At 43.7% G+C, this 25,244-nt stretch overlaps 1 protein-coding gene across 5 annotated transcripts in view; it reads left to right on the top strand.

Moving 5' to 3' along the window:
- smg7 (SMG7 nonsense mediated mRNA decay factor) overlaps positions 1-20,079 on the top strand; it is a 197,609-nt gene extending 177,530 nt beyond the window's left edge. For all 5 annotated transcript variants that reach the window (XM_072511232.1, XM_072511231.1, XM_072511229.1 and 2 more), the window contains 5 exons: positions 4,233-4,319; positions 10,510-10,669; positions 11,255-11,428; positions 13,054-13,202; positions 17,766-20,079. In XM_072511232.1, coding sequence (XP_072367333.1) covers positions 4,233-4,319; positions 10,510-10,669; positions 11,255-11,428; positions 13,054-13,202; positions 17,766-17,879 — 684 coding nt within the window. In that variant the 3' untranslated portion in view covers positions 17,880-20,079. The remainder of the gene's footprint in view (positions 1-4,232; positions 4,320-10,509; positions 10,670-11,254; positions 11,429-13,053; positions 13,203-17,765) is intronic.
- The last annotated feature ends 5,165 nt before the right edge of the window (positions 20,080-25,244 follow it).

The raw sequence follows: 25,244 nt of genomic DNA, 5'->3' as shown, positions 1-25,244 counted from the left end.
ACCAGCGCAGGTCAGAAGCTACAAATCTTGCAGCAGTAACTCCTGAAGCCTGTCCACCATCTGGGCGGCACGGTAGCACAGTGGTTAGCACTGTTGCTTCACAGCGCCAGAGTCCCAGGTTCGATTTTTGGCTTGGGTCACTGTCTGTGCGGAGTCTGCACATTCTCCCTGTGTCTGCGTGGGTTTCCTCCGGGTGCTCCGGTTTCCACTCTCGAGTCCCAAAAGACGTGCTGTAAGGTAATTTTGACAATTTGAATTCTACCTCCGAGTACCCGAACAGGCGACGGAATGGCGACTAGGAACTTTTCATGGGTACCCGAACAGGCGACGGAATGGCGACTAGGGACTTTTCATGGTAACTTCATTGCAGTATTAATGTAAGCCTACTTGTGAGAAATTATTATTAGAAGGCACAAGTCTAATGATAGAACCGGGATGAGTGCCGTTCCAATGGCACTCGAGACACTAGAGAAGCTTGACACCATCCAGGACAAAGCGGTCTGCTTGACTGGCATCCCATCCACAAACATTCATTTCACCCATCACTAATGCACAGTGGCAGCAGTGTGCAACATCTACAAGATGTACTGCAGGAACTCACCAAGCTGCCTTCGATAGCACCTGTCAAACTCATGACAACTACCATCTAAAAGGACAATGGCTGCATACACATGGGAACACCACCTGGAAGTTCCCCTCCAAGCCACCCACCATCTTGACTTGGAAATACATTGCCATTCCTTCACTGTCCCTGGGTCAAAATACTGGAACTCCCTCCCTAACGTGTATCTACACCACATGGACTGCAGTGGTTCAAAAAGGTAGCTCACCCAACACCACCTTGAGGGTAATTAGAAATGGGCACTAAATACTGGCCCAGCTAGCAGTGCCCACATCCCATGAATTCCTTTTTTAAAATTTGACAACAAAAAAAATACTGTGCCCGCAGGAAATTTGAAATAAAAACAGAAAACCTGAAATAATTGAATTGAATTTAATTTATTGTCATGTGTACTGAGGTACAGCGAAAAGTATTGTTCTGCGTTCAGACAGATTGTTCCATACACGAGAAAACGGAAGACATACATAATGCACAATGTAAATACATGGGTGCAGGCATCAGATGAGCGAACAGAGTGTAGCTCTACTCGGTAGAGAAAATGTGTGAAGAGATTAGTTTGCTCATAAGCGGGTCATTCAGGAATCTGGTAACAACGGGGAAGAAGTTGTTTTTGAACCTGTTAGTGCATGTTCTCAGACTTTTGTATCTCCTGCCCGATGTAAGAAGTTGGAAGAGAGAATGACCCGTCTGGGAGGGGACTTTGATTGTGCTGCCCACTTTCTCAAGGCAGCAGGGGGTGTAGACCGAGTCAGTGGATGGGAAGCAGGTTCACGTTATGGATTGGGCTGTGTTTACAACTCTGTAGTTTCTTACAGTCTTGGGCCAAGCAGTTGCCATACCAGGCTGTGATGCAGCCAGATAGGGTGCTTTCTATGGTGCATGTGTAAAAATTGGTAAGAATCAATGTGAACATGCTGAAGTTCCTTAGATCCTGAGGAAGTATAGGCGCTGTTGTGCTTTCTTGGTCGTAGCTTTGACGTGGGTGGACTAGGACAGATTGTTGATGTGCACCTAGGAATTTGAAGCTGTCAATCATCTCCACCTTGATGGCATTGATGCAGACAGGGGTGTGTGCGATACTTTGCTTCCTGAAGTCAATGACCAGCTCTTTAGTTTTGTTGACGTTGAGGGAGACATTGTTGTCGTTGCACCACACCACTAGGTTCTCTAGCTCCCTCCTGTACTCGGACTCATTGTTCGAAATCCGACCAACTACGGTCATGTCATCAGCAAGCTTGTAGATGGAGTTGGAGCCAAATTTTGCCAGTCATGTGTGCATAGGAAGTATAGTAGGGGACAAAGTACACATCCTTGCGGGGCCCTAGTATTGAGGACTATCGTGGAGGAGGTGGTGGTGTTTATCCTTGCTGATTGTGGTCTATTGGTCCGGAAGTCGAGGATCCACTTGTAGAGGGAGGAGTCCAGTCCTAGGTTTTTTGAGTTTTGATATGTGCTTGGCTGGGATTATGGTGTTGAAGGCAGAGCTGCAGTCAATGAATAGGAGTCTGACATAGGAGTTCTTGTTGTCGAGATGCTCCTGGGATGAGTGTAGAGCCAGGGAGATGGCCTCCACTGTGGACCGGTTGTGGCTTTTGCAAATATACCGATCGGGCAGAAACTGTGGACTGAGAATAGCAGTTGACAATTCAGATTATGACTTTTATACAGTTTAAATACATTGTTTTTTGGGTTGCAGGAGTAGAATTGTAGTGGAGATTGTCATGCATGTGACGGTGTACAATTTGAATGAGGGATTTCTTTAGAGGCTTAAATTAGTTTTGTCACTCAGCATATTGTTGTGTTTCTTGGCTCCCACATCAAATAAATAGATATTTTAAAATTAAGTCTATTAAAAAATCTACTTGGATGTATTATAGAGATAATTAAGTTTTTGATATGAAATCTTTTGTATGTTCATACTTTTGCTCTCTACTAATAGAAGTTGAATCTGCCTGAATACAGAGGTGGAGATTGAGGTTTGGTATTGTGCATACTTGAGCCCTAGGTCCTCAAACTGACCTGCAAAATGTTGAATCCCTTGAGGGTGGAGAGTGGGAAAGATGCTGGTAAAATTCTATTAGCCATTTTCTTGCATCCAGCAAGAGTATAGCTGCAAACATTGCCACATAAACCATTTCTCCCATTAAGGCAGCCAGGTCATAATAGAAGTATAATGAATTCACCAAACGTGGGCTAATTTGAAACTTTTTAGCCTGCAAAACTAAATCATAAATTTCACGAATAAAAATACATCAATGTTACAAAATAGTACATAAACCGGCATGCACAGTGACCTCCTAGTATGTGGGGGTGATTATATGGGAGCAAATAGTCACCGCTGTATATTAAACCGGTTGATTGACTTAATAAATCCTATAATCCTCATTGTTGTTACCATAGGCTCTGTTGCTTCTTTGATAGCAGTATCGTATTGTTTTACATCTTGGTATTAAACATTTGTGAAGTGAGAGGCCAGAGTAAAGGATGGCCTTTATGTCAAGGAGCCCTAGAAAAAATGAAGTAAATGGGAATCAAAAGGCAAAGTGGCTGGAGATGTTTTTAGCACAAAGGGAGATAGTTGTGGTTGTTGGAAGTCCATCATCTTAGTTCCAGGATATTGATGTAGGAATTCCTCCATCTAGTACCTTAGGCCCAACCACCTTCAGCTACTTCATCAATGACCTTCAGCCAACATAAGATCAGAGGTGCGGATGTGAGGAATCATCTTTAGTACCATTTGGAACTCCTCCGAGTGAGGCAGCCCTTGCCACATATAGCAAGATCTGGACAACACTTGGCTAATAAGTGGCAGGGTCATTCGCACCACCACAGTATGAGGCAGTGACCATCTCCAACAAGAGAGAATGGCGGCACAGTGGTTAGCACTGTTGCTTCATAGCGCCAGGGACCCGGGTTCGATTCCCGGCTCGGGTCACTGACTGTGCGGAGTCTGCACGTTCTCCCCGTGTCTGCGTGGGTTTCCTCCGGGTACTCCGGTTTCCTCCCACAAGTCCCAAAAGACGTGCTTGTTAAATGAGTTGGACATTCTGATTTACCCCTCAGTGTATCCGAACAACAGCAACTTGTCAAAGTACCTTCAGCAGCACCTTCCAAACCCACAATTTGTCCTAGCAGGGCAAGGGCAATAGACGCATAGGAATATCAGCTGCAATTTGCCATCTAAGCCACACACCATCTTACTTGGGACTATATTGCCACTCTCACTCTTATACTGTTGTTGGGTCAAAAACCTGGAACTCCCTAGGTAAAAGCACTATGCATGTACCCAGACCAGATGGACTGGAATAGTTCAAGAAGGTGATTCATCACCACCAGCTCGAGGGCAAATAGGAATGGGCAATATGAGTGAATAAAACAAATCAAGGTTGTTTAATAAGTTAATTGTTTTCTAGATCCCTGCTCACATGTAGGAGCTAATGAAAATGTCAGCAAATATTAATGAGTCTGATGTGACTACGTTCATTTTATTATATAAATGTACAAGTTGTATTGTACTAAATTAATATCGCGCAGTAGATATGGCAGACTTTAATGTAAATGTTTTGTAATGTATTTAAATTACTTTTCCTTTCTGCTTTGTTTCGCCTAGATGCCAAACAGATCTCGACTTGAGAGACCTTCTGAGCTAATTACCTCTTCTTCCTTACTGTCCTTGCCGCCTTTTTCACTCAACCAGGTACGTTTCGCAAAATTAAAACCCATTTCTAGAAATTGACTTCTAAAAAAAATTATATTTTTTATTGTGATTTATATTTATAATTCTTTTGATGAATTCTAATAATTTGAATGCAGCGGGAATACATTTAATTATATTTAATTTGTATTAAGATATGTTAATGAAGTAATCTGGTATTGGTTATACAAGTCACTGCATATGGTCACCAGGTTCTCCTATGGGTCCAAGATTAAAAATCTGAGTGAACGAAGGCCAATTTGCTATCCCTTTTTTTTGTGTTTCCTATGTTCCAGTGGTGCTTTTATGATGAAGTCAGAGATCTAATCTTTCCTCAACCCTTAATTTAGTTTTTGGTTTTAGTTTATGCTATTGGAACTTGGCCCCTGTAGACCGAGGTAGCAATAGACACCCATGAGAAAACCTTGTAAATCTATAAAAATCTTTTGCGTAGGGAAGAAGTGGTTTTAAGATATGTTATCCAATTTTAGCTTGATTTTATTTTAATTGTTTTAAACTGTCAACTCAACCCAGTTGCTCGCATGCTCGCTTCTGGGTCTGAATTCCAGCTGTGCTCCCAAGATTTAAGTATCTAATCTGGCCTGGTAATTCAGGGATTATTGCATTGTTGTGAAGTGGCATTTGGATGAAATGTTGAACCAATGTCGAATATAAGTGGATGTTAAAATCATATGGCATTATTTTCCAGAAGGATGGTAAGTGTTCATCCCTCTGTCAACACCGTCAAAAATGTTCCTATTTGCTGTTCACTGACTGCTGAGTTTACTTACAAAACAAGTGACCGCATTTAAAAGTAAATCATTGGCTGTGAAATATTTTGTAAAGTATTAAGGAGTGACCGAGACTATTAAAATGCATTTTTGTTTTCGGTATTTAGGCAAAAATATGCTTTATTCATAAAATATCTAGAAGCGCATTACAAGCATTTCAAAGTGGCCGTTACACAGTGCAATAATAGTCATGTTTTATGCATACATCATGTTGCATTCTGGGGTGCTTCAGTACAGTCAACAAAACATTACAGATATTTCAAAGTAGTCATTACAAATGGTACAAAGATATTTTGGTTGTCTACGTGGATCAAGTTGTAATCCGAGGTGCCTCAATACAATTGTGATACATGTAATCTTCACTGCATTCATTCAATGTAAGTTATGCAGCCTGAGGGGTTCTATACAATTCCCCACCCCTCTTCATTATGGCTGAAAGGTCTTGGACAGTGACCTTTCCCCATTACACTTCTGCGGCGGCTGCCCCAATCTTTAGTGCATCCCTCAGCATGTAGTCCTGAGTCTTACGAATATGCCAGTCTGCAACACATGATCAGGGACAACTCTTCGCACTGGAGCACAAAATTTTGGGCTGACCAAAGAGCATCTTTCACTGCGTTGCTGATCCTCCAGCAACAGTTGATGTTTGTCTTGGTGTGCATCCCTGAAAACAGCCCATAGAGCACAGAGTCCTGCATCATGGAACTGCTCGGGATAAACCTTGGCAAAAACCACCTGCTCTATCCAGACCTCCTTTGCAACAGTACATTTCAATGGTCTTTTCACTACCGCAGTTACCTCGGGGGCAATGTACCGATGGGGCGAGGCTCCGGGCATGTCGGAAAGATCTGACAGGGATAGCCTTTCTCACCATCTGCCAAGCTAAGTCTTGGTGCTTGTTTGAAAGATTTGGTGATGAGGAATTTTGCTAAATAACAGTCAGAATTTGTATTGCTGTTGGGCACGCCTTTGGTTACTAAGTACACGGCCTTTAAAAGAAAAAGTTATTAATCCTGTGACAATTAACTGATTCACGTTACGCATAAAGATGCTAGTTTTGACTTGTGCTTATAGCAAAAAAGCAACTTCCATTACTGTCCTACAAATCAAGCGTGTTGGGAGAAAATCCAAACTTTAATCACATTACAGACAGGAACCAGTGGATTTTTTATCTGGTGAAATGGTTCTAACAGCTGTTGTCTCATCTGCTAGCAAATTCCTTTTTCTCCCATCTATGGGAAACATCTAGTAAAATGTCTGTAACCCACTGTAGAAGAAATCTGTAATGCGGTGGTATTGTTGCCGGACTAGTAACCCAGAGACCCAGGGTAATGATAGAATCATAGAATGCACAGTGCAGAAGGAGACTGTTTGGCCCATCGAGTCTGCACTGGCCCTTGGAAAGAGCACCCCACTCAAGCCCACACCTCCATCCTATCCATGAAACCCAGCCATCCCGCCTCGCCTTTTTGACGCTAAGGGGCAATTTAACATGGCCAATCCACCTAACCTGCACATCTCTGGACTGTGGAAGGAAACTGGAGCACCCAGAGAATACCCGTGGGGGGGTGGGGGTGGGGGTGGGAAGGGGATGGGGCGGTGGAAAGTGCAAACTCCACACAGGCAGTCGCCGGAGGCTGAAATTGAACCCGGGATCCTCGTGTTGTGAGGCAACAGTGTGCCACCATGCCGCCCTAATCTGGTGCCCCGAGTTCGAATCCCACTGCAGCAGGTGTTGGAATTTAAATCCAATAAAATATCTGGAATTAAAAGTCTAATGATGGCCTTGAAACCCATCTGATTCACTAATGTTCTTTAGGGAAGGAAATCTGCCGTCCTTACCTGGGGTGGCCTACATGAGTCTTCAGACCCACAGCAACATGGTTGACTCTTAAATGTTCTCTGAAATGGCTTTACAAGCCACTCTGTTGTATTCAACCACTCCAAAAACACAGAAAGGGAATGACGGACCACCCGGCATCGGCCTAGGTACTGGAAATGACAACAGCAAACTCAGTCCTGTTGACCCTGCAAAGTCCTCCTCACTAATATATCGGGGCTTGTGCCAAAATCTGGACAACGGTCTCAGACTAGTCAAGCGACAGCACTATCCACTATTCCTGGGTATGTCCTGTCTCACTGGCAAGGTGGACCCAGCACAGGTGGTGGTGGCCCAGTGGGATACAGTCGAGAGGGAGTTGCCCTGGAGGTCAACATCGACTCTGGACTCCATGAAGTCTCATGGCATCTGGTTAAACATGGGCAAGGAAACCTCCTGATTACCATGTACCATCCATTAGCTGATGAATCAGTACTTGTGTTGAACACCAGTTGGAGGAAGCACTGGAGGGTGGCATGGGTGCAGAATATACTCTGGGTGGCTTGGTAGTACCACCACAGACTGAGCTGGTGGGGTCCTAAAGGACTTGGCTGCCTTGGTTCAAACAGACAAAATAGCTGAATGCCAGAAGTGAGGTGAGAGGGACTGCCCTAGACATCAACGCAGCATTTTAGGGAGTATGGCATCAAGGAATCTTAGCTACAGAACGTGAAAATGAAGGTCCTCCCCAGATTTCTGTTTGTCTTTCAGTGCCTCCCCATCTTCATCCCTAAGGCCTTTTTCAAGCGGGTGAATAAGATTATTTTGGGCTTTGAGTGGGCGAGTAAAACTCCGCGAGTGAAGAAAGTGTTGCTGGAGCACGGGGGGGGGGGGGGGGGGGGGCTGGCGCTTCCGAACTTCTGCAATTACTACTGGGCGGCTAATATAGCCATGATCAGAAAGTGGGTATTGGGGGAGGGGGAGGCATGAGAGCGGATGGAGGCGGCGACATGTAAAGACACCAGTCTGGGAGCATTGGTAATGGCACCTCTGCCAGCCTCGCCGGCCCGATACTCCACAAGTCCGGTGGTAGTGGCGGCTCTTGAGGATCTGGGGGCAGTGGAGGAGATACAAGAGTAGGGAAAGCATCGATTTGGACCCCGATTTATAACAACCACAGGATTGTACCGGGTAGGCTAGATGGCAGGTTCCAGAGTTGGCAGAGGGCAGGAATTAGAAGGATGGGGGATCTATTTATAGATTGGAGCTTTCCCAGCTTAAAAGCTTTGGAGGATAAATTTAAATTGCCAGCAGGGAATGGTTTTAGGTATGGCAGGTTTGCGACTTCCTGAGAAAACAGATGCCGGCCTTTCTGCTGCTGCCACCACGGGGGATACAGGATAGAGTAGTTTCCAGTACCTGGGTGGGAGAGGGGAAGGTATCGAATATTTACCAGGAGCTTTCAGAGGCAGAGGAAACTCCGATGAAGGAGTTTAAGGGCAAGTGGGAGGACGAGCTAGGAGGAGAGATAGAGGCGGGTCTATGGGCGGATGCCCTAAGCAGGGTTAATACCTCCTCATCATGCGCCAGGCTTAGCCTGATACAATTTAAGGTAGTCCACCGGGCACACATGACAGTGGCTAGGATGAGCAAATTTTTCAGGGTAGAGGATAGGTATGCGAGGTGCGCGGGAAGCCCAGCAAATCATGTCCACATGTTTTGGGCATGCCCGAAGCTTAGAGGATTTTGGCAGGGTTTATTTTGGCAGGGTTTTGCTGAGGCAATGTCCACAGTACTAAAAACACGGGCGGTGCAGAGTCCGGAGGTAGCGATCTTTGGAGTGTCGGAAGATCAGGGAGTTCAGGGGGCGAAAGAGGCCGACGTCCTGGCCTTTGCCTCCCTGGTAGCTCGGAGACGGATCTTATTAATGTGGAGGGACTCAAAGCCCCCCGAGTGTAGAGACCTGGGTTAGTGACATGGCTGGGTTTCTCAGTCTCGAGAAAATAAAGTTTGCCTTGAGAGGGTCAATGTTAGGGTTCTCCCGGAGGTGGCAGCCGTTCGTCGACTTTCTCAGGGAAAATTTAAAATGTCAGCAGTGGGGGGCGGATTGTTGTTGTATGGTTGAGGTGTGTGAAAATTGGGCTGGGGGGGGGGGGGAAATGTTTATTTTACCATGTTGATGTCATTGTTTTTGTTACTGTTCTAAAAATTTTCAAATACCTTAATAAAATGTTATTTAAAAAAAAAAAAATAATCAAGGAGTCTTAGCAAGACTGGAGTCAATGGGAACCGGGGAAAACTCTCGGCTGTTTGGAGTCATACCTGGCACAAAGGAAGATGGTTAAGGTGGTCGGAGGTCAATCATCTTAGCTCCAGGATATCACTGCAGGAGTTCCTCTGTAGTGTCCTAGTCCAACCATCTTCAGCTGCTTCATCAATTACCTCCCTCTCATCAAAAGGTCAGAAGTGGGGATGTTCGCAGATGGTTGTATAATGATCAGCACCATTTGTGGCATCTCTGATAATTAGCAGCCCCTATCCAAATGCAGTAAGACCTGGGCAATATCCAGGTGTGGGCTGACAAGTGGCAAGTTACGTTTGTGCTACACAAGTGCCAGGCAGTGACCATCCCCTACAAAAGAGGATCTACCCATCGGCCCGTGTCATTCAATGGTATTACCATCGCTGAATCCCCCACAATCAACACCGGAAACTGAACTGGACTAACCATATTAATATTGTGGCTACCAGAGCAGGTCAAAGGCTAGGAATCCAAGGTGAGTAACTCACCTCCTGACACCCCCACCCCACCAAAGCCTGTCCACCATCTACAAGGCACAAGTCAGAAGTGTAATGGAATACTCTCCACTTGCCTTGATGAGTGCAGCTCCAACAACACCCAAGATGCTCAACACTGTCCAGGACAAAGCCTGCTTGATTGCTACCCATTCCACATTCAATCCCTCCACCACCGACGGACAGTGGTAGCCATGTGTACCATCTACAAGATGCACTGCAAGAACATGCCACGGTTTCTTTGGCAGCACCTTCCAAAACCATGACTACTACCATCTAGAAGGACAAGTGCAGCAGACACCTGGGAACCCCAACACCTGGAGGTTCCTCTCCAAGTCACTCACCACCCCGACATGGAAATATATCGCCGTTCCTTCACTGTCGCTGCGTCAAAATCCTGGGGAATGCCCTCCCAAACATCAGTGTGGGTGTACCTACATCTCGAGGACTGCAGCGGTTCAAGAAGGCAACTCACCACCACCTTCTGAAGGGCAGCTAGGGATGGGCAATAAATGCTGGCCTAACCAGCGACGCCCACATCCCGTAAATTAATTTTTTAAAAATGTTTTTCATTTGGCTCTTCCACCTCTTCCAAGATAAGTTATGAATGGGTAGACCATATCTGCAGTAGCTGTTCACTATCCTGTTTGATGTTGTACTTTATTGAAACTTAGTCAGATTGTGTGATAGTTGCAGAACACACCATTGGAATTATGTTTTAACTTGATACTTGTATATTAGTGTGCCATTTTTAACTGTCCTGTTGCATCCATGCTGTTGCTTTCAGGAGAACTCTCAGAATAACAGCATTTTCAGTGAGGTCTATGGCAAAAATCTAGCACCAAGTGGGAAATCAGAGAATGCACTACCACAAGCATTCCATGAGGCCTCCTGTTACTCATTATTTGATGGCAACCCTTGGTCCCCATCGCTTCCTGCCAGCTCAGGTTAGTGCTCTTAAATATAGTCTTTATGTACCACGAAAACTTTATAATGAGACATTCCACCATGGAAAAGGTTCCTTTCAGATTGAGCAGCTTTGTGTGAAGCCCTGTTTGCTGTACCTTTATCTTTCAGTGTGAATGGATGCCAATCTACCTCAACTTTTATTGGCATCTTCTAAGCAAGATTACTGACATTTTGATCAAGGAAATGTTGAGTTTTATGTTGTATTATTTTGTACAACAAATTGTTTACAGCAAGCTGGGCTGCGACAAAAGAGAAAATATTCCTTTTTTGTTTTGTTTGCCACGGTAGTAACAGCTCAGGTGACCATCTTATCAGAAAATAATTAAGGGGCGCTGATTTGTACTTTTTCAGAGAAAAGTAATATCAAATATTTTTAAATCGCCCAAAACACCAGTAAAAAGATTTTGATAACTGGATGGCACAGTGGGACCTAGGTTCAAGTCAGCCCCTTAGTTCACTCTGGTGGGATGACGGGCACTTTTATTTCAACTTGGACTGAACAAATACAGATCTAGATGCAAGGAACTTCACTTTTTTTCTTCATGTGCTTCTTCAAATAATAGATCATTCAACACCAGCAAGCCAGTCACCGCACTCCTCTAATCCCAGTAGCCTACCAAGTTCTCCTCCAACTCACAACCAGAATTCATTTTCTGGCTTTGGACCGATTGGAACACCTGACAACAGTGAGAGGAGGCTAACTGACCGTTGGAACATGAAACGTACAGACAAGCCAGGTAGAGTACCTAGCATCCGCAAATATCGGCATATCTATGCCTATTTATTAGGTTGTTTAGCCATGTGCAGAAAATGATTCTTTAAATTAATTAGAATGAATTCCAGTATCCTTTGTAAAAGTCTAAACTTTCTAAAGAATTTCCATTGCCTGTACGTTGTGCGTGTTTCTTTTTAAATGGTTCACTATAAAGTCAGAACTGTCCTGTACGAGTAATTGATTGAGTCTGATGACGTTTGCTTATGTGGTTGAACTGACAAAACAATTCAAGTAAGAGGAATGGGTTCCTTGTCATGCTCAGTATTTCCTTCAAACAGATGTCCCAAGATTAAACCATTTTTTAAGATCAGCAAATGGTTAGTGGAAAGTGTAAAACGTTCAACAGAATTCGTAATGTTTATACAAGCTATCGATAAAACTGTTTTAAAAACAAAAGCTATCCATTTTGCTTGACACTGACAGTGGTTAAAAATTGAACCCTATCTCTCGCCACCCTAATATAAACTTAACTTTTATAATGAGAGATTATCCATCTGCCTGGTAATTTGGATGTTGAACACACACCGCATTATTTAAAAAAGAATAAAAAATTCTCCTAATGTCCTGAACAGCATTCTTCTAGAGTCACCAAATTTTGTATTTATGTATGTCCTATGTTTTTTTTTCATGTATGGAATAATCTGTCTGGACTGTATGCAGAACAATACTTTTCACTGTACCTCGGTACACATGACAATGAAACAAAAACAAATCCAAAAAGGCCCAGATTATTTAATCATTCATCTGGTAGCTGTTTATGCAATGTAACTGGTACAGAATGGCTGCCATGCTAGCTTAAACACTAATAGTCATTGTACTCCCAAAATTAATCCATTGCATAAAGGGCTTTGAGACATCTTGATGGTGTGATATGATGCTATATAAATAGAAGTCTGCCTTACAGGTGCATCAGTTAATAAGAGCACAAACCGGTCAAGGAGAGGAAAATCCATAATAGAATAATTATACTTGAGCAATGGTTAAAATGCCCTTTTCATTTGCAGCATTTCTTTGTCATCTTACTGTTTCACCTTTAATAGATGCTCCATTCTTAAATCTTGAATATAATTTCTAATTATAAAGATAGTCTATCACGACTGGTACTTCCAATCTTCCTAAAATGTGTATTGAAATTGTTTCTCAAGATAAAATTCCGGAGATGAGGGGTTTGTCTTATGAAGAGTGATTAGGCCTATAAAGTTGACATAGTGAGGATGCTTCCTCTTATGGGGCAATCTAGAATGAGAGGTCATAGTTTTAGGATAAGGGGTAGCAGATTTAAAACAGATGAGGAGAAATTACTACTCTCCAAGAGTCTTAATCTGTGGAATTCACTATCCCAAAGTGCGATAGATGCCGGGACATTGTGTAAATATTGAGGAGACTAGACAGATTTTAAATTAGCAATAGGTTGAATGGTTATAGAGAACAGGCAGGAAAGTGGTGCTGAGGCCGAGATTAGATCAGCTATGATATTGAATGGTGGAGCAGGCTCGAAGGACTGAATTGCTTACTTCCGCTCCTAGCTCTTGTGTTCTTCTATTTAGTCTTGACCTTTTATTTTGTTTCTTTTTTTAAAAAAAACAGTAATGAGTGGATTTGGCCTGGACTATCTACCTGCCGCATCTTCCTCCTCGGACAATACCTGGCATCAGGCTGGCACTCCGAGCAACACGTGGGCTGCTCCAGACACCACACTGGATGACTCATCCACATTGCTCATGGACAGTTTCAAGGTATGATATCGCAATAGATCGCTTTCCTTCGCCTTTCAGATTCCGGTTTTCATTTATTTTTCTGAGAGTGATGATTAATGCTGAAATATGGTTCTACTGGTGGAAATAGCCCTCTCCCATTTTCCTTAAGTATATATTCCTGAAATGTAAAATTGTGTACTTTGTGTTGGGTGATGTTGCTTAATGATGGGGACCGCAACAGGCAAGTCTCCAGAAGGGTCACTGAAATTTAGGAACAGGAGTAGGCCATTTAACTTGAACCTGTTCTACTATTCAGTGAGATCATGGCTGATCTGCCAATGTCCCACATCCCTTGAAACATTTGGCTAAAAAAATGTACCAATCTGTTTTAAAATTTAAATTTGATCTAGCTTCAATTGTCATTTGTGGAAGTAAGTTACAAACTCCTACCACTCGTGTGTGTGTGTGTGTGTGTGTGTGTGTGTGTGGGGTGTGTGTGTGACTTCAAGCCTGAATGGTCTGGCTCTAATTTTCAATCTATGCCCTTTGTTCTAAACTTCCCACCCAGTAGAAATAGTTTCTCTATATGTTCCCCTTAATATCTTGAAAGGTTCAATCGAATTACTCCATCATAATTCCAAGGCTGCAATGTAACCTTGTATAATCTGTCCTTGTAATTTAACCCTTAGAGCCCAGGTATCTTTCTAGTAAATCTATGCTCCAAGCCCAAAATATCCTTCCTAAGATGTGGTGCCCAGATTGCTTTCAATACTCCAGGTGTATGCTTTGCATAGCTGAAGCATGACTTCTACCCATTGTATTCCGGACAACAGTCCGGAACAGAGGCCTGGCTCATTAAGTTTTTTTTTTCTTTAATCCTCCCTGATACAGAGACGCTGACCCCAGTTGTAGCAGCATAATCCGAGATCAGCAAAACAGGCATTAAAACTCACTGTAAAAGACAATGAACTAGACTAGTGGCTGCAGGCTGGCTATTGCTTGTCTTACACTGCCGCCAAAATCTAAAAGTGAAAGGCATGAATGAGGGTTTTGGCAGCAAATGGGCTGATGCAGAAGTGGATAGCTTTAAAGGGGTGAAAGAAAGTGGTCTCTAAAGGAGAGGATATGGAGCTGAAAATTGAACTCGAGATCAAAGATGCCGAGATTGCAATTAGTCTGACTCATCCTGAGACAGAACCTGGGGTGAGGATTAAATCGATGGCACGGGTATGGAGTCTATTGTGGCTTCAGCCTTGATAGTTAGCTAAATTCAGTGCCGAAGGAGGCCATTCGGCCCATCGAGTCCGCACCGGCCCTTAGAAAGCTCACCTTACTGACGCCCACACCTCCACCCTGTCCCCGTTACCCAGTAATCCCACCGAACCTTTTTGGACACGGGCAATTCAGAATGGCCAATCCACCTAACCTGCACATCTTTGGATGGAATTTACAGTTCATCGCAGCCTGGATGTCTGACAACAGAGGCTGTGGAGAAGTCAAGAACCATGTTAGAGAGATATGGGGGTTTCATAAGCATATGCTTGGAAGCTTACCCCATATCGGTTTAGTTGCCATGTGGACGAGGTACAGAAAGAGGCAAAAAGAAAATCCACAGATAAAGGTATGGGAAGGCAAGCCCTTGTTAGAGATACTCTGGCTAGATAGGTAAAAGCTAAACCAAGCAAGGGAAGTACCACTGAACAGCGTAACAGACTGGAGACATTAGAGGAGAAGTGTAGTTGACCATTGCAGAGCAATTGAGGTTTAATGCACCTAGCAATTGAGGTTTAATGCACCACAGCCACAAAAGCAATCATTTTTGACTTTATTAGGGTCATGCGGCAGGATTGAAAGCTTAAATTGGGGGAAATTCAAATTGGAAGTTGCAGGAAAAATGGGAACAAAGTTGGAAGGCAACTGGATTAATAATCAAAGAATAAGTGTTCAAATCTCACTGTCAATTTGAGGATTTCTATTCCGATTCAACAAAAAAAACAGGAAGTAAGACATAAAGGAAACTGTACAGCTGTTGGATTGGCCTAAAAGCACTGTGGTTCACTGATGTTATTTATGGATAGAAACCTGATGTTCTTGCATGGTCTGACTTATGCGTAAGTCTCGTCACACACCAGAGTGGTTGACTCTTAGTTGGTCTCTGACGTAGCTTAGCAAGCTACGTCAGTTGTAACAAATTCAGGCACTAAATTCCTGGCCTTGAGTTACTCCCACCGCCCAAAAATGCATTAAAAAAAAAAATATAGCTGCACTAAAGGCAAGCTGAATATAAAAATGTTTTCATATATTTCATTTCTCTTTGATATTTTCTAGAACGCAAAATGTCTTGCAATCTTTTGATAATGAAATCCAACTCGAGCTGATAGGGATAGGTTAGTTGAGGAGATACTCCAGGTGGACAGGAGACACTCGGAGGCCCCGGACGTGGAGATAATGAGGGAGCGGCGGAGTTTACAGGCGGAGTTTGGGCTGTTGACTACAGGGAAAGCGGTGGAACAGCTGAGGAAGGCAAGGGGGGCGATTTATGAGTATGGGGAAAAGGCAAGCAGAATGTTAGCGCACCACTCAGAAAAAGGGAGGCGGTCAGGGAGATTGGGCGAGTAAAGAGTAGAGGTGGGAATACTGTCCTGGACCCAGTGGGGATGAATGAGGTGTTTAAAGACTTTTACAGTAAATTATGAGAGTCGGAGCCCCCGGCAGGATTGAAGGGGATGAGGCAGAATCGCTGGGAACCCCAATTGAGATTGTGGAAATAATCAAGGGGCTGGAGGGCATGCAGTCGGGCAAGGCCCCGGGGCCGGGCGGCTACCCGGTGGAATTCTATAAGATGTTTTCAGAGATATTGAGCCCACTGCCGTTGAGGACATTTAATGAAGCAAGAGAGAAGGGAGTCCTCCCCCTAACAATGTCGCAGGCCTCAATTTCACTGATCCTGAAATGGGAGAAGGATCCGGAGCAATGCGGGTCATACAGGCCAATTTCTCTACTGAATGCGGACGCCAAACTGCTGGCCACAAGGGTAGAAGATTGTATCCCGCGGTGATAGGGGAAGACCAGATGGGATTTGTAAAGGGCAGGCAACTCAAGGCCAATGTTCGAAGGCTTTTAAATGTTATTATGATGCCCTCAGGAGGAGGGGAGATGGAGGTGGTGGTAGCGATGGATACTGAGAAGGCTTTTGATCGGGTGGAGTGGGATTACCTGTGGGAGGCGCTGGGAAGGTTTGGGTTTGGTGAGGGCTTCATTGACTGGCTGCAGTTGTTCTATCAGTACGAGTGTGCGTACGAACCGGCTGAGGTCGGGGTATTTTAAACTACACCGAGGGATGAGGCAAGGGTGCCCCCTCCCCCCCCGTTACTGTTTGCTCTGGCCTTAGAGCCATGGCATTAAGAGCCTCTAGGAACTGGAAAGGGCTGGTTCGGGGGGGGGGGGGGGGGGGGGGGGGGAGAAGCACGGGGTCTCGCTTCATGCAGATGACCAGCTCTTGTATATTTCAGACCTGTTGGAGGGGATGGGGGAAGTAAGCGAATCCTGGGGGAATTTGGCAATTTTCGGGGTATAAATTGAACATGGGGAAAAGTGAGATGTTCGCGATCCAGGCAAGAGGGCAGGAGAAGAGACTGGGAGAGCTTTCGGTATCTGGGAATTCAGGTGGGCCGGGAATGGGAGGCACTGCACAAGTTAAATCTATCCCGGCTTGTAGAACAAATGAAAGGGTCTTTAAGAGATGGGACATGCTCCTGCTATCACTGTCGGGGAGGGTACAGACCGTGAAAATGACGGTCCTCCATAGATTTCTGTTTTGTCTTTCAGTACCTACCCATCTTCATCCCAAGGGCCTTTTTCAAGCGGGTGAATAAGGTTATTGCGGGCTTTGTGTGGGCGGCTAAAACCCCGCGAGTGAAGAAAGTGTTGCTGGAGCGCAGTCGGGGGGGGGGGGGAGGGTGACGTCTTGGCCTTCGCCTCCCTGGTAGCCCGGAGACGGATCTTATTAATGTGGAGGGACTCAAAGCCCCTGAGTATAGAGACCTGGGTTAGTGACATGGCTGGGTTTCTCAGTCTTGAGAAAATAATGTTCGCCTTAAGAGGGTCAATGTTAGGGTTCACCCAGAGGTGGCAGCCGTTCGTCGACTTTCTCGGGGAAAATTAAAATGACAGCAGAAGCAGCATTCCGAAGAGGGGGGGGGCGCATTGTCGTTGTATGGTTGGGGTGTGAGAAGATTGGGATTGGGGGGGGGGGGGAATGTTTATTGTACCATGTTTATGTCATTGTTATTGTTATTATTATAAAAACGTGCAAATACCCAAATAAAAATATTTTTTAAAAAAGATATTGAAATCCAACGTCCCACAATAAATTTACAATCTTGGGCTAAGTCAGCAGATGTGATATTAGTCTAACAGCATTTATTTACTTGGTCTCGGGATTTACTTGGCCAAGAAAGCTTGTTCTCCTAATTGTGGCAGACATGCTCAGTGTCCATACTGTTACTGCTTCCCTCAAAATTATTTTTCTCTTTAGGCTTTTGAATTTCCATAATAAACAGGTTTCTTTATTTTTCTTCCCTCTACCCCCTCCCTTTTCAGTCAATCTGGTCAAGTTCAATGATGCATCCTGGACCCTCTGCACTGGAACAGCTGCTAATGCAGCAGAAACAGAAACAACAGCGAGGACTCGGCACACTGAACCCACCACACTGAGAGGCACAATGGCATGACCGGTGAATCCAGGTTACACAACTCAAGGCATGTTGGGTTTGCATTACAACCCACGGTCCCCTGCAGGTGGCAGCCCTCTCCCCTCTGTTTTCTTGCTGATGAGAGGGCGTAAGCACTCCACCAGTGCTGCGTGTGCACAAAGCTGCTGCTGAGGAAAAAACAAAAAAAGAACATTACATGCTTCCTGTCACTTCCAGAGGAAGGTCCATCACCTGCCTCACTCAGTTATCTCCTAAACACTTGATTCTGCTCAAAGATCTCCTACGTTCCTCTCCATTTTATACATCTCTAATATGGTTGGGCAATGGAGGGAGATGAGATGGGGAAGGAAAAATCAAGTGGGCTGAAGTAGTGTTGCATTGTAAAAAAAATAAAATAAAAAGAGGAGAATCAACTAATGAATGCTCTGCTAGTGAGGACATGGTTACGTTTTTTAAATCCTCTATCATCTTGGTTTTTGAGAGTGATCATTTTCTGCTCTGTTAAGGAACAGGTGTGCTTGTAATCTCTAAATGTAGTGACACTGGCCCATTTGTCAGCTTTCCTCAAACCTATTACATTAAGGATGTGTGGAGGCATTCTGTTAGTGAATTTATATGAAGGCAGCTTTTCAGACAAGCAAGGGTTTTGTGTGTTTGAAAACAGCTTCACATCACTGCACCTTTAGCTAATAGATTTTTTTAAAGGAAAAACTAGTCGTTAATGTCTATAGCTGCAGTAGTAATTACAATATTAAATACTTGTGATACTGTTCTGTAGCAGTCCTAGCTAAAATGGTGATAAGACGTGCAGCAGAGAGCTCTGCTTAAAACAAAAAAGCAGTAATTGCTAAGGATTTTAAATTAGTGGTTTTTGATTATAACAGTAGCTATAAATTTTACTATAGCATACCAACCTTGAAAGGGGTTAATTTATCTATTTAGTTCTAGTTCAGGCTTCTTTTAATTACTAGATAAGAACAGCTTTTGTCGGCTTCTGTCTGATGGTAATTTTTATTCCCAATTTGGCAGTGTCTTTCAAAGTGGAAAAAGGGTCCAGCAATGCTGCTGGTTCAGCAAAACGGGACACAAAGCAGGTGTGAGTGAGTGAGTATGTGGGCCACTTGTACTTGTGGATGTGTGTTGATGCTTGTGGCCACCTGCTACTCCCATTTACAATTTAAAAAAAATATATGAAAAGCATGGGTCATACACTGTGGTCACCATATCAGTAAAAGTTTCAGGCTCTTGAATGTAACAAACATTTCTGTCCTTTTTGAGCTTTGTGGAAAGATCTGAATGTATCATTTGCAGACTCATGGAAAATGCCGGTTAAAGTAATTCTTTAAGTCGCAGTAATGAAAATATTTTCAGTCAAAACTCGATTTCAATTGAATTTCTAATGGCAAAAGCTGACGTAACTGTGTAGGAACACATTTCTTTCTGTTCTTATTTAGGGATGGAAGAGTTACATGTCTGAGTAACTGAGAACTGTTCAAAACCAATGTCTCATGCTTGTGGGGAAAGTATGGAACTCAGGTGGGTGCTAGGACAATTCAGGCCAGGTTGGAATGAAGTGCAACACTAGGAAGAAGTGGAGAAAAGGATTTTTTTTAGGGAAATGGTGTATAACAACCTCCGCACAATAGTAAGACTTAGATTGAAAACAACAAAGACAACTCCCACTCTTGAGTTTATTTGAAAAAAGTCAAAACAGTGCTCTGCACCACAGTTAGAAGTGCAGCTCCACAGCCAACCCACTGAAACATTCCACCGTTCTGGTCACCTAACTCTAAAACTACTCTGGTACTGAATCACCTTGTCTCCCCCAGGTCTATTCACTGAGCTGACATGTCCCATACGGTTAGCAAAAGTACCACATCCTGCATGCATGTACGCTGTTCGGAATAATTATATTTCTGGGGAACAGGAGCACTGCAAGAAAGATTATAGGGCCCTTGGAAAAAAATGGTTTCTGTTCTAAGCTTTTGTGTTCATGTCTTTTTTGTGTAAGAACTTGTGCAGCAATTGCTGGAATCAGCTTTGCCTTCAATAAATGAAACCATGTTCTAAATAAAACTGTTTATGTTTAATCACTTGTTCTTCTGTGCACAGTGTTTTCCTTTAAGGATGATCTTTGAAGGAAAAATCTACAAACATTGGTGTGGTGCTAAACTTACATTAAATACTGTTAAAACATGCAAGATATATTGTGTTGTGTGCTACTTAAAATTTCATAATTGTCTACCTTTTTTTAAAGTCGTAAGGAGCAGAAGTCAGCAGGATTCCTGGTTGCTATGTGGTGAACTCTGCTCGGAATGGTTGAGGATTAGACTTGATTTTATGTCTCTGGTATTGAATAGCATAGTAGAGCACCCATGCTTGTATATAAAGAATGGTCACTTAGTTGAAGTATCAAAACTAGCTGTCATGATCAGTATTTCAACTTTGACTGAGTTGGTAGCACTGTCTCATCTGGGTCAGAAGGTTGTGGGTTCAAGCCCCACTCCAGAACTTGAGCACGAAAATCTAAGGTTCTCCAGTACAGTGCTGAGGGACTTCTGGACAGCTGGATGTGCTGTCTTTCAGATGAGATGTTAAACCTAGGTCCATCTGCTCTCTAGTGGATCAAAGGTTCATATGACATAGAACCCCTACAGTGCAGAAGGAGGCCATTCAGCCCATCGAGTCCTCACTGACCCTCCGAAAGAGCACCCTACCCAAGTCCACTCCCCCATCCATTCCGCCCTATCCCCGTAGCCCTGTAACCTAATATGCACATCCCCTGGACATGGACAATTTAGCATGGCCAGTCCACCTAACCCGCATATCTTTGGATTGTGGGAGCACCCAGAGGAAACCCACACAGACACTGAGAGAACATACAAACTCCAGACAGACAGTCGCCCAAGGCTGGAATTGAACCCAGGTCACTGGAGCTGTGAGGCAGCAGTGCTAACCAGTGTGCCATCATGCTGCCCATGATTTGACCTGGCCGATATTCATCCTCAAAACACCTTTTTTTTAAAAATTATTCTTTTTAAGCTGCTTTTTGAGAGCCTGTTGTCAGCAAATTGATTGCCACTTTCCCTACATTGCCAAAGTGACCACACTTCAAGTGTATTTAATTGACTAAGGTACTTTGAGATGTTTTGAGGTCATGAAAGGTGCTATCTTTTGCCAGTAGAAGTAACATATTGAAAAAAGAAAATAGTATTCCAAAAATTCTCATAAAGGGTTGTAATGTTCAGCAATGATTTGAATAACCAAATATGTTGAAACTTCATGACCCATAACTTCCGGGTACCCTAATGATGTGCTGGGGAATCCCTCTAGAAAGTTCCTTCGTACAGCAATTGCCCAGAAGTGCTAGCTTCAGCTGGGCTGGGAACCATATGACAGAAGCAATTTTTCAATTGCTAACTTTGGATGGTTCTGCAAGTTTTAATCTGATAATTAACCTGAAAGAATTAGAAGGAAAAAAATCACTTCTAATTCCAGAGTAACTATTTTTTTTAAAAACAGACCCAACTTCACTGCTCCCGTCACACCCAGCCTGAGTGAAGAAGGTTGGGTGTGACACGACTTCAGAATCTCAGCAAAGGTACATCCGACAAGATTACCACTGAGGAAGTTCTGGCCAGATATCTTTGTTGGCAGAATAGTGAAATTTAACACCTTGAATAATGCTTGTCTAGCCAGTTTTTGAGTATTCTATGACGGGGATTTCTAAAGAGGGACTGGTGTCGGGTGAGTTGCGGTGTTCCCAATCGCAGGAGAAGCGCCCAACGGTTGCGACCAGCTTCTAAAAGCCAGTCGTGGCCGGCATTCTTGAGTTATGAATTCCGCGACCGGCTTTTTAAAAAAAAAAACAACTTTTTTATTCAAAAAAAAGATTTCCATTATAACAAAGTAACAACAATACAGCAAACCCCAATACAATACAAACTACACCCACTCAAACCCTTGTCCACCCCCTCTTCCCCTCAGATACCATAAAGCAAGCAAAACCTTCACCAAAAGACAGCCCCGCTCCCCAAACAGCTGATGGTAGCCAGTTCCTTGGAAAAGGAAATAAAAGGCTTCCACCTCCAGTAGAATCCTTCCACTGACCCCTTCACGGTATACTTGATCTTCTCAAATGTACAAAAATTCCATCTGGTCCCCCAGCCAGGCTGAGGTCACAAGTGGCACTGGGTGTCTCCACCCAAGCAGAACACGCTTACGGGCTATTAAGGTGGCGAAGGAGCACTGGTGAGTCCGAAACGCTAAAACGGCCACCAAAGGGCATTGCACCAGCTGAACACCCAGAATCCCCTGTTAAAAAAGCTTGGGGCAAGACCAATATATGTGCGTGTGATTCACCAGCCTGCTTGAGCACTGTTCACACCTATCCCCCATCCCCAAGAAGAACCCACTTACTTTGCGACTGGCTTTTAAATGCGAATGGTGCCTTCCCGCCAGAAGCAGTGGCAGCTCACATGCCCGGCACTGCACTGATGCCACAAGCCCTGTACGTCCGTGCTTTTGGCATGATATCACTGAGGAGAGATTCTTCCATTTTCTAGCTATGACCAAGCAAGGCAACAGGCCTGTGAAGAACTGAAGATGGATCATTTTGTTATAAGGAAGAGGGGGCCCGAGGCACCAACAGGCTAGGATCTCTCAACTGAATCTCTTGGAGAGAGCTGCGCAGGAGAGTCCATGGTGGGACAAAGCAGTGCTAATGTGAGCTATATACAGAGATCCAGGGCCTTGGGTGAACAGCCTACTAAAAAGAAACTGAAATCGGGAACAAAGCCGTATAAATATGATTTCTTGAGGTATGGCTTTGTTAATTGTGCAATGCAAATCAGGATGCAAAGCCCATGTGTGTTATATGCATGGAAACACTTGGAAATGAGAGTTGGATGCTAACTATGTCTTACCTTGCAGACATCTTCTCAATTCTAAACTAACTGAGCCTCAAATTGCGAGAGAAGGATGATGATTGCTTTCGGCACTGAAGAAAAAGGTGCTCTCCAAAAGTAATTGAAAGTTTGGCAAGTGTTGAGTATAAATCCCATGTTCCCCACACTACTACGACACATTGAAGAAAAGAGTGTTAGTGGGAACTGTCAATAGAATGGCAAGCCAATTCAATTGCATCTGACTGTGCAGATAAAGTTGTTGTCACTACTTTCCAGAGGAGAAGTTTCAGATTTTCAAAGAAGAGGTGGGTGAAAAATTGTTTAGAGTTTGAGACCCAGAGTCGATTATTAACTTACAGCTGACTCCAAATGAGGAGACTGAACTTCTGTGTGTCACCTTGACAGCACATTAAAAACACGCCACAAGTCCATGAGGCTGTCAGCATTCTGGAGTAGCATCTCCGAGGAGTATGTTGAGTAAAACCAGCATTTTGTTGCTATTTCCCTTCACAACGACCTACATGTGAGAGGTTGGATTTTCTGTCCTCACAAAGATGAAGACCGCACAAAGGAACTGGCTAAATTCTGCATCCGATATGCGTATTGCCCTCTCCTGTGAACCTGACTGGAGTACGATTGTGAGGACCAAGCAGGCTCACCTGTCGCATTAAAGGTAAGCAAAAACTGTTGCAAAGGTTGCGAAAGCTAGCTGGCATAGGTCCTGAAGGTCGGCTGGTCGGTAAAAGTGGGTCTCCGGGAAAAAAATAAATTTGAAAAACACTGTTCTAAGAAACTTGATTGTATTCCAGAGAGCTGTTAAGTGGCAAGAGGGTTAAATGCTATACAACCTTCTTACACTGATCCTCAGTTTTAACATTACTTTGCATTGACTGATGGTATTAATATTGACAAAATGCAGGCAGAAAATGTGCTGCAGATTGCAAAATCTGTTAGCATCTTCATCTATTTGTGTAACATTAAAACTGGGAAAAAGAAATAAGGACAAAATTAACAATTTCAACAACCTATTGTATTTAGCGCCTTTAATGTAGTAAAATGTCACAAGATACTTTGTCAAACAACAGAAGCATTATAAAAATAAAGAATACACTTCTTAAAGGTTCTGTCTAGGAGCAGAGGGACCTGGGACCTGGGAGTGTAGGTGCACAAATTCTTGAAGGCGGCAAGGGAATTTGAGAAAGCAGTTAATAGGCATCCTCGGCGTTATAAATAGAGGCATAAAATACTATTTGGTTTAGTCTAAACTGAGTTTTGTTTCCAAATCTGGACACCACACTGCTGATCCTGAGGGTGCAGAAAAGACTGAGAATGGTTTCAGGGATGCAGGAACTTTAGTTATGCAAATAAACTGAAGAAGCTGGGGCTGCTCTACTTAGAATAGGCTGAGAGGAGATTTGATAAGAGGTGTTCAAAAACATGAGGTATACAGACAGCGTACAGTGAGAAACCCCTCCCATTAATAGAAGGGTCAGGAATTAGAGCGCACCAATTTAAGATAAATGGCAAAAGAACCAAAAATGACATGAAAAGCTTTTTTATGCAACAAGTGGTTGGGATCTGTAATGCATTGCCTGAGTCGAGTGGAGGTGCATTGTATACTGGTTTCCAAAACTGAATTGGATAATTATCTGAAGAAGGAAAAAAATATACGCCTATGGGGAAAAGATATAGGAGTGCGACTCAGTTCCTCTTGCAGAGAACTGACATGATATGCAAAGCTTGGTCAAACAGGTAGGTTTTTAAATGAGTGTTTTCTTTTGAAATATTTTTGTTCAGGATATTTTCCATTCTATAAACAAATGCAACACTCATTAAACATTATGCAATACTCATTATAAACAATCCACCTACATACTGCCCTTAATGCCCCATTTTGTATCTACAATGCAAACCCACGCCCTCCCACTGACAACTATCAACAACACTTGAAGGAGGGGATGAGCAGCCTCCACCTAGAATAGAACCCCACCTCTGACCCCCTTCCCCCCCCGATGGCAAACAGAATCTTTTCCAAATGCAGGAATTCTGACAGATCACCCACCCTCACTGCCACCCTTGGTGACTCCGGAGCCCGCCACCTGCCACCCTAACAAAATCCTCCTCTGGGCTATCAGGGAGGCAAAGGCCAAAACATCAGCCTCTCTCCCCTTCTGCACTCCTGGGATACCCCAAATATCGCTACCCTCTGGTTCGGGGCCACTTGTAGAATCTGTATGGGCAGAGCTGAGAAACACCAAGGGGTAAAAAAAAACATTAGTGGGCGTCGTATATATACCCCCAAGCTGCAATGGTGATGTTGGGAGTGACATTAAACAGGAAATTAGAGATGCATACAATAAAGGAACATCTGTAATTATGGGTGATTGTAACCTGCATATAGATTGGGCAAATCAAATTAGCCACAATATCGCAGAGGAAGAATGTATACGGGATGGTTT

Source organism: Scyliorhinus torazame, chromosome 7 (genome assembly GCF_047496885.1).
Source record: "Scyliorhinus torazame isolate Kashiwa2021f chromosome 7, sScyTor2.1, whole genome shotgun sequence".
NCBI lineage: Eukaryota > Metazoa > Chordata > Chondrichthyes > Carcharhiniformes > Scyliorhinidae > Scyliorhinus > Scyliorhinus torazame.
Note: the sequence above shows the minus strand (reverse complement) of the source record. Positions and strands in the feature narration are given on the sequence as shown.